This window comes from Myotis myotis, unplaced genomic scaffold, assembly GCF_014108235.1.
Source record: "Myotis myotis isolate mMyoMyo1 unplaced genomic scaffold, mMyoMyo1.p scaffold_m19_p_10, whole genome shotgun sequence".
Lineage (NCBI taxonomy): Eukaryota > Metazoa > Chordata > Mammalia > Chiroptera > Vespertilionidae > Myotis > Myotis myotis.
In genome coordinates this window covers 7,955,404-7,973,517 of record NW_023416314.1, presented here as the reverse complement: position 1 = coordinate 7,973,517, position 18,114 = coordinate 7,955,404, and the positions used below count along the sequence as shown (strand labels likewise).

Sequence of the window (18,114 nt, the reverse complement as noted above, 5' to 3'; positions counted from 1 at the left end):
CTGGAAAGTCTAGCTAGCAAGATATTTTTAATTTGAAAATAAAAATCAAGACCATAAATCTGGGTTTCTAGACTCAATGTTTGACTCAAGGAAGTGTTATTTTTCAATAGAATCTTGTGATTTTCTTTCATCACCTTGTAGAGAAAACCTTGGGGAAAAAATTAGATTACCTTTATTGTTTTATTGACTTTTCCAAAGACAGGAATGAGTTAAGTTGCATGGGTTAAACCCAAACAGGGTTCATGAACACCCTGAACTACCATGAGAAACATGGTTACTAAGAATGGCCTTTTGCAGAGTACTTAATTTTTAGTGTGACAAACCAAGGATCTATGCAGTTCACCCTATTTGCATGTCTCTTCCTAATGATTAATTATAATTCATAATTTATGGTTAGTCCAAGTTCCTATTTAAAGCCAATCCTTTTTTTTTTTTTAATCCTCACCAGAGAATATTTTTCCATTGATTTTTACAGAGTGAAAGACAGAGGGAAAGACAAGACAGAGAGAAATATCAATGTGTGAAAAACACATCAATTGGTTGCCTACTGCATATGCCCTGACCAGGGCCTGGGTGGGGAGGAGCCTGCAACCAAGGTATGTGCCTTTGACAGGAATTGAACCAGGGACCCTTCAGTCAGCAGGCCTATGCTCTATCCACTGAATCAAACCGGCTAGGGCTAAGGACCTTTTTTCTTTTTCTTTCTTTCTAAGAATTCTAAATGATTCTAAATGATTTCATTTTTTTTCTTGTATTGTTAATTTTTCTAAAATGATTTCATATTTTTTCTTGTATTGTTAATTTTTCCATCTTTATTGGATACAGATATGGTGAAATAGCCCCCATATTAAAAATCAGACATAACCAAAACTAAATAAAAAACACTCTCTTGGTCCTTTACCCCATCTGCTACCATCTTATCTATCTGTGCCACCCATAACAAAACTTAAAAAACTGTCTAATCTCACCTATGGTGTTTGACACAGTTGATGACTTTGACTCTTAAAACACTCATCTTTCACTTCTTTCTTTAAAATATATTTTTACTGATTTTTTACAGACAGTAAGGAGAGGGATAGAGTTAGAAACATCGATCAGCTGCCTCCTGCACACTCTCTACTGGGTATGTACATGCCCTGACCAGAATCGAACCTGGGGCCCTTCAGTCCGCAGGCCGGTGCTCTATCCACAGAGCCAAACCAGTTAGGGCTCTTCTTTCACTTCCTGATCACCTCAGTTTCCAAGTCTCCTGTCTTCCTAACTGGCACTACTTGATCTTCATTACTGACTCCTCATCATTACCTGGATTTCTCATGTTGGAGTGTACCAGGGCCCACTATTTGGTCAGTGTTTTGGTTTTAAAGACTACCTTTATATGCTAGTGACTCCCAATTTTAAATCTCTTACTCCAACTTCTATACCCTCCATCTAATTCTATGACATTTTCCCCATAATGTCAAAAATTTATCTAAGCTTAACATACTCAAATCGGAACTCTTAATTTGTAAAAGCATCTTCTTCTTCCCTAAGAAACCTGCTCTATCACCTTCAACTCAGTGGGGGGAAAAAATCAACCAATTGCTCAGGCCAAAACTTGGAAATCATTCTTCACATCTCTTTCTGATGCCCCACAGGCCTAATATAAAAACTTACCATTTCTTCCTCTCCCCCCCCCCCCAATTTTTTAAAATCCTCACCTGACGATATAGTTTATTGATTTTTAGAGAGAGAGAGGAAGGGGAGAGAGAAACATCAACGTGATAGAGAAACATCAACCAGTTTCCCCCTGTATATAGCCCAACTGAGGATTGAACCTGCAAACGAAGTATGCACCCTGACTAGAAATTGAACCTGCCACTGTTTGGTGTATGAGACAAAGTTCCAACCAACTGAGTCACCCGACCAGGGCAAAATTTACCATAATTTACCAAAATTTACCTTCACATCCATCACCCTAATCCAAAACACGATCATAACCTCACTTGGATTAATGTATTCTCCACGCACCAACAGAATAAGTGTTTAATCCTCTAATCGCAACCATCCACTGATTTCCCATTCACCCAGACTAAATTTAAAGTCTCTTACCAAAGCCTCCAGGAACCTATGGCATGGTCCCTGGCAATCCAGTTATCCTCATTTCCAGTAGCACTTTTCTTTATGTATATGTTGTAGCCACCCTGGCTTCCTTTTTATTCCTTAAGCAAGGAAAGCACATTCTTTTCTCAAAATTTTGCATTTGCCAGTCCCTCTGCCTAGATTTATTTCCACCTAGATATGTTCATGGTTTGCTTTGTTATTTTATTTAAGTCTCTGTTTAGATATTGCCCATTAAGAGCGGCCTTATTACCTGACAACTCAAACTAAAGTGCTACCCCCTCCTACCCACTCACTTTCCAGCTCCGTTAATCTATATTTTTCATTACAGATTAAATGAAAAACTTAATGATAACCTAATGATAATGATGATGATAAATATCAGGCAACATCTGATATTTATTAGAAATAAAGTCCAAGTTTGCTTCAATATTTGAACAACATCTATTATTTGCTTCACTTTCTGGTTGGCTCAATAAATAAATGCTACTTTAAAAATGTTCTGACATTCTATAAATCAGCGGTTCTCAACCTGTGGGTCGTGACCCCTTTGGGGGTCGAACGACCCTTTCACAGGGGTCGCCTAAGACCATCAGAAAACACATATATAATTACATATTGTTTTTGTGATTAATCACTATGCTTTAATTATGTTCAATTTGTAACAATAAAAATACATCCTGCATATCAGATATTTACATTACGATTCATAACAGTAGCAAAATTACAGTTATGAAGTAGCAACGAAAATAATTTTATGGTTGGGTCACCACAACATGAGGAACTGTATTAAAGGGTCACGGCATTAGGAAGGTTGAGAACCACTGCTATAAATAAATAATATAAATATTTGTATAAGCACAAATGTTACTACCCTATCTAATAAGTGTAATAAAGTTACTAATGTCAATAAGGCATGACATTTAGATTTATTTAAAATATTAGATTCTTTACTATCATATTTAGATAGGCAGTTTTATATGCCACTTAGAGTAAAAATAACACCTTATGTGCTTACAGGTTAAACTATTTTAGTCTAAATTATAGTTATGTATTTATTATTGGAAGAGTAAAATTTTAAAAATAATGATTATAAAAATTTAACTTTATGTTAAAAAAATTAAGAACTCTATAGAGTTCAACAGAGAAAGAGATTAATAATAATACAAATATTAAAAGAGAATGCAGCCCTGCCAGTTTGGCTCAGTGGCTAGAGCACTGGTCTACAGACTGAAAGGTGCCAGGTTTGATTCCGGTCAAGGGCAAATGCCCAGGTTGCAGGCTCAATCCCTAGTAAAAAGCATGAAGAAGGCAGCAGACAAATGATTCTCTGTCATCGTTGATGTTTCCATTTCTCTCTCCCTTTCCCTTCCTCTCCGAAATCAATAAACATTTTTTAAAAGAGAATGCAGTAAGTAGATAAGAGTAAGGAATAACATTAGAAGTATGTTAGTCAAGAAATGGTGATAAAGGAACCAAGATGGCGGCATAGGTTAACGCCGGAGTTTGCTGCTTTGAACAACTACTTCAAAAGTGAAACCAAAAAACGGAAGGGACATCACCCAGAACCACAGGAACGCCGGCTGAGTGGAAGTCCTACAACTAGGAGGAAAGAGAAACGCATACGGACACTCAGAGGAGGCGCAGTGCTGAAGTCAAATTCTGAGGTGCGGAGTGCGCAGAGCGGGCTGGCGGCAGAGGGCGCAGTTGGCGTTTTCAATCGGGAGGGAGTCGCAGACTCTGAGCTCCAGATCCGGGCGAGTCTTTAGGGACCCAGACTCAAACGGGAGAAGCGGGACTGTCTGGCTTCGGTCAGAGCAAGTGCAGCTTTCTCTCTGAGCTTTGCAGCGGGTGCTGGGACTCAGAGAGGCAGAGCCCCTGGGGACAGGACTGAGAGCCGCCATAACTGCTCTCTCCGGCCCACCCTGTTGATCCTGTGCGACCCGCCCCGCCCAAGCCCGGCACACAGGCATTTGCCGGATAGCCTCAGGCAAAGGCTAGATTAGCACCTCCCTAGAGGACAGAAGTTCTCTCACTGCTGACACAGCTGACTCTCATAGCCACTTGGCCTGGAGGTCAAACCCTCCCTGGAATTAGCTACAACAATCAAGATTTAACTATAAGACTGCGCACAAAGACCACTAGGGGGTGCACCAAGGAAGCATAACAAAATGCGGAGACAAAGAAACAGGACAAAATTGTCAATGGAAGATATAGAGTTCAGAACCACACTTTTAAGGTCTCTCAAGAACTGTTTAGAAGCCGCTGATAAACTTAATGAGATCTACAAGAAAACTAATGAGACCCTCGATCTTATATTGGGGAACCAACTAGAAATTAAGCATACACGGACTAAAATAACGAATATTATACAGACTCCCGACAGCAGACCAGAGGAGCGCAAGAATCAAGTCAATGATTTGAAATGCGAGGAAGCAAAAAACACCCAACCAGAAAAGCAAAATGAAAAAAGAATCCAAAAATGCGAGGATAGTGTAAGGAGCCTCTGGGACAGCTTCAAGCGTACCAACATCAGAATTATAGGGGTGCCAGAAGATGAGAGAGAGCAAGATATTGAAAACCTATTTGAAGAAATAATGACAGAAAACTTCCCCCACCTGGTGAAAGAAATGGACTTACAGGTCCAAGAAGCGCGGAGAACCCCAAACAAAAGGAATCCAAAGAGGACCACACCAAGACACATCATAATTAAAATGCCAAGAGCAAAAGATAAAGAGAGAATCTTAAAAACAGCAAGAGAAAGAAACTCAGTTACCTACAAGGGAATACCCATACGACTGTCAGCTGATTTCTCAACAGAAACTTTGCAGGCCAGAAGGGAGTGGCAAGAAATATTCAAAGTGATGAATACCAAGAACCTACAACCAAGATTACTTTATCCAGCAAAGCTATCATTCAGAATTGAAGGTCAGATAAAGAGCTTCACAGATAAGGAAAAGCTAAAGGAGTTCATCACCACCAAACCAGGATTATATGAAATGCTGAAAGGTATCCTTTAAGAAGAGGAAGAGGAAGAAAAAGGTAAAGATACAAATTATGAACAACAAATATGCATCTATCAACAAGTGAATCTAAGAATCAAGTGAATAAATAATCTGATGAACAGAATGAACTGTTGATTATAATAGAATCAGGGACATAGAAAGGGAATGGACTGACTATTCCTGGGGGAGAAAGGGGTGTGGGAGATTCGGGAAGAGACTGGACAAAAATTGTGCACCTATGGATGAGGACAGTGGGTGGGGAGTGAGGGCGGAGGGTGGGGCGGGAACTGGGAGGAGGGGAGTTATGGGGGGGGAAAAAAAGAGGAACAAATGTAATAATCTGAACAATAAAGATTTAATTAAAAAAAAAAAAGAAATGGTGATAAAAATTTAACTAACACAAAGTATAATAAAAAATATTTGGCTATGCTGAAATCTAGATTTTTGTAAAACTGACATATTTATGTTGCCAACATTAGATAAAATTACTTTTAAGAACAAAATTTATTGTCGGTTATTTAGTTCTACATAACTATGAATACCTCAAGGGGAAGCCCTATCTTGTGAGGATGAAATAAAAATGAAATATCTCAAAAGGAATATCCTGCCATCTCAAAATTTCTCAAAGAGGAAAAATATTCTGTGGATATTATCCACAAAAATATTCAGTATAAACAACCTTCAATCCAGATATATAAACAAAAAGAAAAAAAACTGGGTACATCAAATATTTATTTTCTCACTTATAAAATATCAAAACAAGACATTAAAAAGAATACTCATTTAGGAACAATTTTTAAATTGAAATTTTGCATCCATGAAGGTTTTAAAAAAACCTTGACAAAATCATTGATATAGATTAAAACCATTTTCAGGACACAAAATACAAAGAATTTTGAGATTTGTTGAAGCTGTGGATCCTATATTCAAGGTTCTTTCTAGCAAACATATTATTGAAATATTTTCCTAAACTATTGTACCATATACAAATAGCTATCAACAGTTGCAAATAGCTATCAACAAAGTGAATGTGAACAGGATGCAACCTGTCCATGTTTCTCTCTCACATCGATGTTTCTCTCTCCTTTCCTCTATCTAAAATCAATAAATCATCCTAAGGTAAGGATTAAAAAAATATGGCTGCACGAACCAAGGAAAGCCTTGAAGCACTATTTTTAAAATAAGGGCAACACCATAGCAGATATTACTAACAGAATCACTCTTTACTTGAAAATTAGTTAGAAACATCGATCTAACTAAATCTTTTACAAGATTACAAGAAAGTAATCTTGCTAGAACCTGCTGATTCTTTAAGGAACCAAACTTGTCATAAGAGTTTAAGTATTCTCTGCATGTTTTCTGCTGTAAAGACCCACTTATTATGCTAGCCCAGGAGAAGGATGAAATTGCTATGCAAGTGATGAAAGCTGAGATGCAGATAAAAATTCAGGGAAGATTTTGTTATGTTGAAAGCCAATTATGTTGCTGTACTGTCACATTTCTAGAACCAAGATTTATCTTCTGCGAACAGAACAAATAGCATGGTTTATGGGATTGCTTCTATAACACTGAGATCATCATAGACCATAGACTACTGTTTAATATTCTAAACGTGCAAGGTAGTTGGCCATAGGCAGAATTTATTAGCTCACAGTGTTTTGAGAAATTACTGTTCCTATATAAAATTTGATGCCAAAAATTTTGTGATACTACTGCTATAGTAATATCTATATTTTACTGGATAAAATTTCAGATATATACGGCAAATTCATTTTATGATGATAATAATCCAGTTTAAAGTTTGGCTGTATATTAATCTTAAATCTCAGGTTTTGGGCCATGATGTATTTTTCTATGCAATTCCAATATTAATATACTTATCTGTTTATAGTATCTATCACCTTCACTAAATATAGAGATTCCTGTTGGCAAGAATCTCATGTTTTCTTCTCTGCTGTGAATTTCCAGCACTTTGAGAGGTGGGTGACACATAATAAAAGCTTAATAAATATTCACTGAATGAATAAATTAATTAATATATAAAGAACATACATCTACAGATCTTCTAGCTGAATATAGTATGTAAAAATAGGATGATGGGAGTTTTAGAACAGATACAGACTGCTTTTCCAATTTTGTTGTAAGTCTTTTTATGAATGATTTTATTATCTACTATGTGTAAATACTGTTCTGAGGACTGTGAGAGTTACTAAGATAAGTTGGGAAAATAAAGAGTTTTCTTTTTCAAGAATGTAAACTACTGCAGAACCTTCAAAAACAGAGTAAGGCACCTCAAAAAATAAATAAAAAACAAACTGTAATTTAAATAAGATTACTCTTAAAATTTTGAATCTTAAGACAAAATAAAAATCTTCAAATGTTAGATTGCAGAGTAGGGTATAAACCAGAATTTTCATTGGATAGATTTAGATAGAAACTAAAATCTCAGAAATATATCATGGGTACTATAGATACATCTTGGGAGGTTAAATCATGATGATTGGGAAACATGAAATAGATTTATGTCAGTTTGTTTGAGAATAACCCAAAGATTGACTGAATCATTCATTTATTCAACAGAAATCTACTGAAAAACCTTCTGTGCAAGCCAGTGTTCTACACTTTTGGATAGAACAGTGAATGAACAAAAATGTCTGCCCTTATGAAGCTTCCATTTTAGTGGAAGAATACAGAAAAAAATAAATAAAGTAAAATGTAAAGAATAATAGAAATTTAGGCTATGAAGAAAAGTAAAGGAAAGAGGATAAAAGTACCAAAGAAGGGGCAGGTTGCAATTTGGAATAGGATGATCAAAGAAGGCATCACTGAGAAGGCGATGTGTGAGCCAAGACCTGCAGGAGGTAAGAAAACTTTCTGGCAGATTTCTGGGGAAGTGCAGTCCAGGTAGAGGAAACAGCAAGGCTAAAGTTCTTGAGAGGGCGTGTGCCAGGTTGTTCACTGAATAGCAAGGACACAGCAAATGAGTGAGCAAAAAGGAGGAGAGGAAATTAAGAGGGGCAATGAGCCGAGTCTTAACTTGTAAGTTGTAAAATTTTTGTTAAATGAATGTGCTGAGAAGTCAGGGGGACATTCTCTAAAGGGGTGACATAATCTGACCTATGCCTTAACCAGAACATTTAGGCTGCTCGGTTGAGAACTAATCAGAAAGGGGACAAGGGTGAAAGCAAGGACCAGTTAGGCAGCAGCGGCATTAATAATGACTCCAATCAAGGGAGTAGCAGTGAAAGTGGTGAGAGATATCGCTGAATATATTTTGAACATAGAGGCAAGATTATTTTTTTCTGGTAGAATGGATGCAGAATATGCAGAAGAGTTTACAATGGTTCCAAGACTTCTGGCCCATGCCACAGAAAGGATGGAGCTGTCATTTACTTCTCTGGGTATAACTGTGGGTAGTACAAGTCTTTTGGTAAAGGGTGGAGTTCAGTTTGGAATATGTTCAGTTTGAGATGTTTATTACACATCCAAGTGAAAATACTGAGTATGCACCAGAGTTAGGAAAGAGCTATAAATCTAAGGATAATCAAAGTTAGATGGGATTCAAGATCGTGCAATCACTGGATGGAGTATAGATAGAAAGAATCAGAGGACTGTGCTCCAAAAAATCCAGCATTAGAGATGATGTCGAAGACAAGCCAGTGAAGCAGACAGATAAGAAGAAAATAGAAGAGTATGGTGACCAGGAGGCCAACTTATAAAAAGGATTCGGGGGCAGAAGGTGAATGCTAAAGTTTGATAAAAACTCCAGCATTTCATCATGAAAGGGCACTTCAGTATGAATACTCTCATTTTCCATATAATTTTCATACACTATTTAACTACTCTTGAATGTGATGTTTTATTTTTACCATCTTTAAAACTAGAAATAATATCCACCTCGTTACAAATATTACTACATTTAATGTAAAGTGCAATGACATCCAAAATGTGGTGTTCTTACGAATGTTCATTTTTCTCCTTCTATACTTCATTTGATCACTTAAAATTTTTGAATATATGTTTGAAGTGGTGTATTGAAATAAAAGAAAATTACGTGAAGCTCAAATTTAAGTAACTACTATATTTTACTGCTAGGGAAGTAAGAAGAGCTATAAATATGGACCCAAAAAGGGCATAATGGGACACAGTGCTGATTTAGAAATGCTAGTCTGGCTCCTTAGATTATCAGGGTTCAAGAGGAAGAAGTAAGAGCTAGAGGCTCACATATTTTTTACCTTCAGTCTCTTTGAAGTGGGCAACGAAAGTAAAATGCAATGTAAAAAGCGTTTAAAAAGCAATATATGTGGCTAAGGTAACAATAAAAATCTTAGTAGACATTCTAGAAACTGTGAGACTGAATATTAATTTGAACAAAAGACAAAATGCAGCATCTAAAAAGAGCCTTAGGAAAACACGAGTGAAGGAGGTGTAGGGGCTGATACCTACACTTGGGAAAAACCTGCTTCCCAGCATTGCAGAGGGGGAGGGATTTGAAGGAAGCTGCACAACAGCACCATCTGGTACACAGTGCCCTAAATTTAGGCCTAATGCAGACGTAACTCAGGCCATTGCAGGGACCAATCTGGGGGTAATGGATGTAAGGAGACAACCTACGTGATTCTAGGTTGCAGTACTACTGCTATTACTCCTATAGTACTGTACTTTCTCCAGCATTTTAATTGTTGTTACTTATTCCGTTATCTTTCTTCCCTGATAAATTGTTAGGATAGTTCATGTGTCATACTGAATGGCATTTATTAATAACAACAACAACTAACTCTATTTATTACTTCAATCTCCCCAGACTTCAAGGTCCCTAATGGTTGATATAAACAATAAGATCCCATCATAAGAAGGACGGATGGCAGGATTTGGTACTATGTAAATGGACCAACCACTGGCTGGCTTGAGTTGGGCCAAAAGAATTGAGTAGACTTGAAGAAGTCACTATAAATTTTGAAATGAAAAACATGGAACCTAAGCAGTAACCCAATAAAAAAACATGAGCATGAAAGCTTGCCATTGATACATGGTACTCCAAGTCGGGTTAGCAAAGGTAAAAAGGGGAGATATTTAGGAGTCCACTAAATATGTCTAGAATACTGGGTCTGTTTAGCATATTCAACTCTGTGTAACGGTACAGGGTATTAAAAAAACCTCACATTTAATTAACTAACTAACCAAGAGTTAAAAATAAGATATACTAACAAAACGTATAGTCTCAAATATTAATAGTTTCATATTTAAGCATGTTACAGGCAACAGCAGCTTCATTTCCCCTTTTTGCCAGCTTCAATCATAGGATTGTAGCAGATGCTGATGGCTAGCCAGGCCTGCAACTTCCTGTCCCCAGATATTAGCAATAAAACCTACACAGAGAAAAAAATGCTAGATGCTCACACACACAAGAGAGAACACCAAAACCACCCAACATCTGGAACATGAAACTACAAGTTGCCAGAATTCTTTAGTTCCCTGCTTCCCACAACCTCCCTATAAAGAAACCCTTTGCTTACCCTGAAATATTAAGATAGGCTTTGGGACAAGAGTCCCCCCATCTTCTCAGGTGACTGGCATTTGAATAAATCTTTTTTTTTTTTTCACCAGAATCTGTCTCACAAGTTTGGCTTTGGTGGCAGCACGCAGTCAAACCTTAGTTTCAGTTACAACTGGGTACTGGAGATGAAGGTCTATGGATCCTAGCTTAGAATCAATTCATGAGCTAGGTTGGAACAAAAACTGGAGATGTAGAATCAAGGAATCCAACTGTGAAAATCTGAGAATACGAAGACAGAGAAAACAATAGCAAATGCAGGCACCATAAGATTTATGAACTGGGTACAGGACATGCTGAAATTTAAAATGATCAACACAGAAGAATCAGCATATACTGGGGAAATGGGTTATAGGAGCTATTCTGCAGCCCAACAGAAAAACAGAGAGAGGAAATCAGGAACCAAAGAAACTTTCCTAAGATGTTATTTCTGAAGAATAGGCAGAAAATTTGAAGCTGGGAAAATAATTCCAGGGTTACAATAGGAAATAACTTATCTAGTTGATTTATTTGTTCATTCCTTAGTTCATTCATCTATTAGCAGACAGTATACTGGGTACTGGAAATACAGTGAAAAAAAAAAGATCTTGCTCTAAGATCTTACGGAGTGGAGAATATAGAATACAAGACTCTCTTTGGCTGAGATTCTTTGAGTACCTAAGGGTTATCTGGCTTTCTCTAAATTACCAGCATTCAGAGGAGAGTCTTAAACCTTATTCCAACTAAGATTCTATCCATATTGGGAAATGATCCCTCTAAAGCAGCGGTTCTCAACCTGTGTGTCACGGCCCCTTTGGGGGTCAAATGACCCTTTCACAGGGATCGCCTAAGACCATCGGAAAACACATATATAATTACATATTGTTTTTGTGATTAATCACTATGCTTTAATTATGTTCAATTTGTAACAATGAAATTGGGGGTCACCACAACATGAGGAACTGTATTAAAGGGTCGCGGCATTAGGAAGGTTGAGAACCTTTTCACCTTAGAATCAAATATAATTCCTTAATATATTATCATGGCTTAGCCCTTCCTGCCCCTCCAGCTTACTCTTTGAATCTCCCCCCACCCCCCAACCCCCCACCCCCACCCCTTCTCACTCTCTATGCTCTCCTTTTAGTTACTTGAAAGCACAAGACTTATTCTTGACTCTGGCCTTTCTCTTGTTTGGCACATTCTTCCCTCTCTTCCTCACTCGGTCTATTTCTACTCAGTTCTCCACTTAAGAATCCCTTCCCTGATCCCATGTAGGTTAGGTGCTCCTGTTATTTGCTCCCACAAACTTCCTTTTCCAGGAAGTTTATTTTTATTCAGTTGTTTATCTCTTCTGATAAACTCTAAGAATAGCTCCTTGGGACATGATATATATTTATTTTTTTAAATATATTTTATTCTTTTTTTTTTACAGAGAGGAAGGGAGAGGGATAGAGAGTTAGAAACATCGATGAAAGAGGAACATCGATCAGCTGCCTCCTGCACACTTCCTACTGGGGATGTGTCCACAACCAAGGTACATGCCCTTGACAGGAATTGAACCTGAGACCCTGCAGTCTGCAGGCCGACGCTCTATCCACTGAGCCAAACCAGTTAGGGCAGATATATATTTATTTTATTTATCATTCTACATTCAGTCACCTCAGCACAGTGTTTGACACCAAGATAGGAACTATGGTAAATCAATTTACTAACCACTCCATCTCCAGTACTTTATTCAGAGCATAGCATAAAATAGCTGTTTACAACATTTTTGACTCAATGAATAAATAAATGAATGCCACCTGTAATCCCAGTCTCACCTTATTTTCACAAAACCTCTGTAATGAACAGGCACTATGCATGACACTCTCAGTAGCTTGCTCTGTTTCCCTATATATTATGCCTTAAAATGAAAGGCTCTGGGATTTTAAACTTCATCTGGAACTGGGCTCAAGCTGCTGTATACTTGTTTGGATTCAGTCTGATCCTTATCCTATATAATAAAGAGCTAATATGCTAATTAGGCTGGATGGTGGAATGACCTTCCGGAACAACCAGTGGGCGGGGGGGGGGGGGGCGGAGGGGGGGGCCCAGAGCTGTGAGGCAGCCGGGGCCGTGAGGCAGCCTAGCACGAATTTCATGCATCGGGCCTCTAGTACTTTCATAAGAACCCCAAAGCAGGCATTTTCCTTTAGTAATAGGACTTCTAATTTTCCCTGTCTACCATGCTCTCATTCCTTTCTTTCACACCTAAGTAGCTACATTGCTCCTCTAAACATCACCAGCTGCTCTGATATGTTTCTATGAAACAGAGAAAGCACATATGAAAACAAAGCTCCTAGCAGACCCTGAAACGGATGGCAAGTGAGCCCCAAACTTTAAAGCTTAACCTTAGGGAAGTAGATATCTTTGTACATTTATAATTGAAAAAATATTAAGGTCTGAAAACAAAACAATAAAAAGAAACCCTAAGTGGTGATAGAAATAATGAATATTACATATTTCCTGTTTGGAAAGATAGAAAATAAGCTATGATTAAGCCTGAAAGTTATTTGAGGGTTAGGAGGGCATGTCACATTACAATAAAGGCTAAATGGCTAGAAAGCTTTTAAGAAAATTACACTATAGAATATTTTTCAGTTTTGATGACCAGTATTCAATACATTCAATATGAATAATCATGTCAGAAAAACATAAAAATGTATGTAAAATTCTTTTCAATATTAATTTCAGTATCAACAATATGTCACTATGTACACATAGTATAAATATTAAATGAACTTAAAACACATGGTGTAATATAGGATACTAGTTGCAGCAAATATAGTTTTTGCTCTTTATAAAAATAATCTAAAAAAAGCAAACAATACTGACATATATATATATATATATGAAGTTATAAATTATCATAGCTGTGCAATTATAACATACAAGACCTTCAGAGAATTTCTATATTCTTCTAAGAACACCCATCAGCTATTTGCCCTTCCTCTCTGCCTTCTCCATTCTCCTTCCCTTCTTTCCCTCCAATTTTTCAGCATTTACTGAAAGATGATGTCCAGGCATATACACAGCAGGCATATACACAGCTAATTTTAATCTCATTTTCATGTCCAGTAACTTTTCCTCCAATAATACAACAACTTAGAGACTGGTTTTACTAGAGGCCTAACAAACATTCAGATGAGTCCCGGCCCCAACAGAGGATCCCATTTGTAGGCTGGCAGGATAGAGTATGAAGAGAGGAAAACAACAAAACACCGCCTGGTGGAGGTGTCTAGACAGATGAGAACAGATGGAATCAAGCTCTGAGGATGAGCCTTCAGTGGCAGAAGGTCAACTTGCTTTGTATTAGAAGAGAAGTGAGGAGGGTGGGTTCAACTTAGGTGGGAAGAAGTGCAGGAATTTTCAGGTGGTCATAGTGCATAGCTTGCATTTTCTCTGTAAAGGGAAGGTGTTCTGCTTAGGAAAAGGGGAAGCAGCATGGGGGTCTTCAGAAAAGTAATGAAGGTTTGGAACCTTCGTTGTGGAAAACAGCAGCAATGCTCAGGGTACTCCCAATGCTGAACCCTTCATATCTGAAGTTTCACTAGTAGAGCTCGGCAGCTGGTGCACTGACAGAGACCGATCCAAGTTGAATGGTTTTCAGGAAAGATAAAGCATGGAGGAAAGTCAGTTAGGGTCCTGGGGAGAGACTGGTTTAAGTATGGGCTGTGGTTCCATGCTGACCTGGGCAGGATCAGGAAAGAAAGAGACAGACTGGGAGAACACTGAGCAGGAAGGGTCTGGAAAGTCTAAGGCAGCGAGAAAGTAAGAGGGAAATGTGCTTGTGGTAAAGGAGGGATGTGTACCTTCTAGGGTTCAGTGATGCAGCACAATGAGTGATGACAAGGTTAAAGATGCTGACAGGAGTGCGCACACCTAACAAAAGCATGGGTGAAGACTGCTGCACCTGGAAGGACACTAATCAAGTTACTCATATGATATTAGAAGTTGATGTGATTAAAAAAAGGCTGTTTGTGAAACAGGTGCCACAGCAGAGGATGAAGTACTCAGACATCAATGCAAAGCCTCAGGCAAGGGGGATACACTGCATGCACCAACCAACGTGCACCATTTGTTATTATTAAAATAAAATCACTCTTCTTCCCTCTATATCATCCCTGTTCTATTGAATTTTCCTGCAGTTACCTAATGGGATCACTCTGAAAAATAATTGATCAATTTGAGGGGAAAAAAAAGAAAAAGCAGCTCTCTATTGGGGAGTGGGAGGGGTTGGAGAGAGAGGAATAACATTCCCTAAAGGAAATCAGTCACAGCTGAGTCAGTTTCAGTTATTCTCTGTATAATCCATCTGTATTGTAGACTTTTCTCTAAATTCTCCAAAATTATGAAAAGACACAAAAAGCAGAAAAAATATACTTAAAATGGTATATAAAATAACAGATGAGAAAATAAAAATTAAATGGTTGTTTATGAACAAAATCATAATATTCTCACTAGTTGCTAGCAAAAAACTTATCTCAATGTGTGTGTATAATACAACAATTGCACAGTCATGCAGTGGAGTTACTAAGTGATTTAGTCTTACCTGTATTGCAAGGGCACGAGAGACAAGCCCTCGGAGGTACTGTAAAGGGTCTTCTGGGCCTTCCCACTTGCTCTGCCACGTGAGAGGACACTGCAATTTAAAAAGGGTCCAAATTAAGCTTATATACACAATATTATATATTTTCAATAGCCAAGATATGGAAGCAACCTAGGTGTCTTCAGACAGATGAATGGATAAGGAAGCTGAAAGTCAGCCATAAAAAAGAATGAAATCTTGTCATTTTCGACAACATGGATAATCCTAGAGAGCATTATGCTAAGTGATAAAAGTCAGACATGGAACAGCAAATACCATGTATATGGTATTAACTTATATGGGGAACCTAAAAAAAAATACAAACAAACTCATATCTACACTAATAAAAGACAAAGATGCAAATTGACCATACCTTCACTATGCCTTAAGCCATGCCCACCAGCCAATCAGAGCGACTATATGCAAATTAACCCAACCAAGATGGCAGCCGGCAGCCACAGAGCTGGAGCAGGCAGGAGGCTTGGTTGCTCCAGTGATGCAGGAAGCCAAGCTTCCTGCCTGCTGCGGCTGGCTCTGAGCTCCACTCAAGGCAACAAAGTTTCAATTATAGAAGATAGGTAAACCCCAGATACCTCCTTTCAGCCAGCCGTGGGCATGGAGCTGGAGTGAGCAGGAGGTTTGGGTTGCCCCTGGAGATGGAGAAAGCCAAGCTTCCCGCCAGCCCTGGCCGGCTTTGAGCTCCACTCAAGGCTACAAAGTTTCAATTATAGAAGGTAAATAAATCCCAGAATGAAAAAAAAAGAAAAGAAAAAAAGGAGAGGCTGGGAGCTTCTGTCGCTGAGGCGCTTGGCCAGCCTGAAAATGTCCCTCAACCCTCACCCAGGCTGGCCAGGCACCCCAGTGGGGACCCCCACACTGAAGGGGGCGTGACCAGCCTGCAAACACCCATCAGTCCCTTACCCAGGCTGGCCAGGCACTCCAGTGGGGACCCCCACCCTGAAGGGGGTGTGACCAGCTGCAAACAGCCATCAGCCTGCCATCCAGGCTGGCCAGGCACCCAAGCGGGACCCCAACCCTGATCCAGGACACCCTTCAGGGCAAACCAGCTGGCCCCCACCTATGCACCAGGCCTCTATCCTATATAATAAAAAGGTAATATGCAAATTGACCCTAACAGCAGAAAGACTGGGAATGACTGGTCACTATGACACACACTGACCACCAGGGGACAGATGCTCAATGCAGGAGCTGTCCCCTGGTGGTCAGTGCACTCCCACAAGGGGAGCTCTGCTCAGCCACAAGCCAGGCTGATGGCTGCCAGAACAACAGTGGTGGCAGGAGCCTCTCCCACCTCTTCAGCAGCACGAAGGATGTCTGACTGCAGCTTAGGTCTGCTCCCTGCTGGTAAGTGGACATCCCCTGAGGGCTGCCGGGCTGCCAGAGGGATGTCTGACTGCCAGCTTGGGCCCGATCCCCCAGGGAGCGGGCGTAAGCCAGCAGGTGGACATCCTCTGAGTGGTCCCAGACTGCGAGAGGGCATAGGCTGGGTTGAGGGACCTCCCCGAGTGCACAAATTTTTGTGCACCGTGCCTCTAGTGTGTGTGTGTGTGTGTGTGTGTGTGTGTGTGTAGATATATATATATATATATATATATATATATATTTGTTAAAATATCTGAGGATATTTTTCCATTGATTTTTAGAGAGAGTAGAAGGGAGTGAGGATGGGGAAAGAGTGGGAACAAAACACAAAACATTGATTTGAGACACACAGTTTTTTAAATCCAAAACACTTTTTAATATTAAAACTAGAGGCCCGGTCCACAAAAAATCTGTGCACTCGGTGGGGGGTCCCTCAGCCCGGCCTGTGCCCTCTTGCAGTCTGGGACTCCTCGGGGGATGATGACCTGCTGGCTTAGGCCTAAGCTGGCAGTCAGACATCCCTCTGGCAACCCAGGAGCCCTCGGGGAATGTCCACTTGCAGGTGGGGAGCAGGCCTAAGCTGCAGTTGGACATCCTTATCGCTGTTAAGGAGGCAAGAGAGGCTCCCACCACCACCGCTGTACTGGCAGCCGTCAGTCTGGCTTGTGGCTGAGCAGAGCTCCCCTGTGGGAGCAAACTGACCACCAGGGGGCAGCTCCTGCATTGAGCATCTGCCCCCTGGTGGTCAGTGTGTGTCATAGTGACCAGTCATTCCCAGTCGTTCTGCTGTTAGGGTCAATTTGCATATTACCCTTTTATTATATAGAAGTGCCTGGCCAGCCTGGGTGAGGGGCTGTTTGCAGGCTGGCCACAGCCCCTTCAGGGTGGGGGTCCCCCCCTGGGGTACCTGGCCAGCATAGGTGAGGGGCTGAGGGTCATTTGCAGGCAGGCCCCAGCCCCTTCAGGGTGGGGGGTCCTGCTGGGGTGCCTGGCCAGTCTGGCTGAGGGGCTGAGGGCCATTTTCAGGCTGGCTAAGCCCCCCAGTGGGGACCCTCACCCCATGAGGGTGTGGCCAGGCTGGGTGAGGGGCTGATGGCTGTTTGCAGGCTGGCCACGGCCCCCAGCCACCCAAGCTCCCAGTGGAGGCTGGCTGGAAGCAGGTATCTGGGATTTATTTGTCTTCTATAATTGAAACTTTGTTGCCATGAGCGGAGACCTCAGCCAGCTCAGGGCTGGCAGGAAGCTTGGCTTCCTCCATCACCCGGGCAAACAAGCCTCCTGCTTGCTCCAGCTCTGTGGCTGCCGGCCGCCATCTTGATTGGGTTAATTTGAATATAGTCGCTTTGATTGGCTGTTGGCCATGGCTTAGGGTGTAGCGAAGGTACAGTCAATTTGCATCTTTGTCTTTTGTTAGGGTAGATTGAAATCAAAGTAAACTGTACATAAATTTAGGAAAGATTAATAGGCCC

The 18,114-nt window shown here is 40.1% G+C and overlaps 1 protein-coding gene across 3 annotated transcripts in view; it reads right to left on the bottom strand.

Moving 5' to 3' along the window:
- The window catches only part of DYNC2H1 (dynein cytoplasmic 2 heavy chain 1), a 300,856-nt gene that overhangs the window by 27,050 nt on the left and 255,692 nt on the right, over window positions 1-18,114 (bottom strand). For all 3 annotated transcript variants that reach the window (XM_036324418.1, XM_036324416.1, XM_036324417.1), the window contains one exon: window positions 15,227-15,316. In XM_036324418.1, the coding sequence (XP_036180311.1) occupies window positions 15,227-15,316 (90 nt within the window). The remainder of the gene's footprint in view (window positions 1-15,226; window positions 15,317-18,114) is intronic.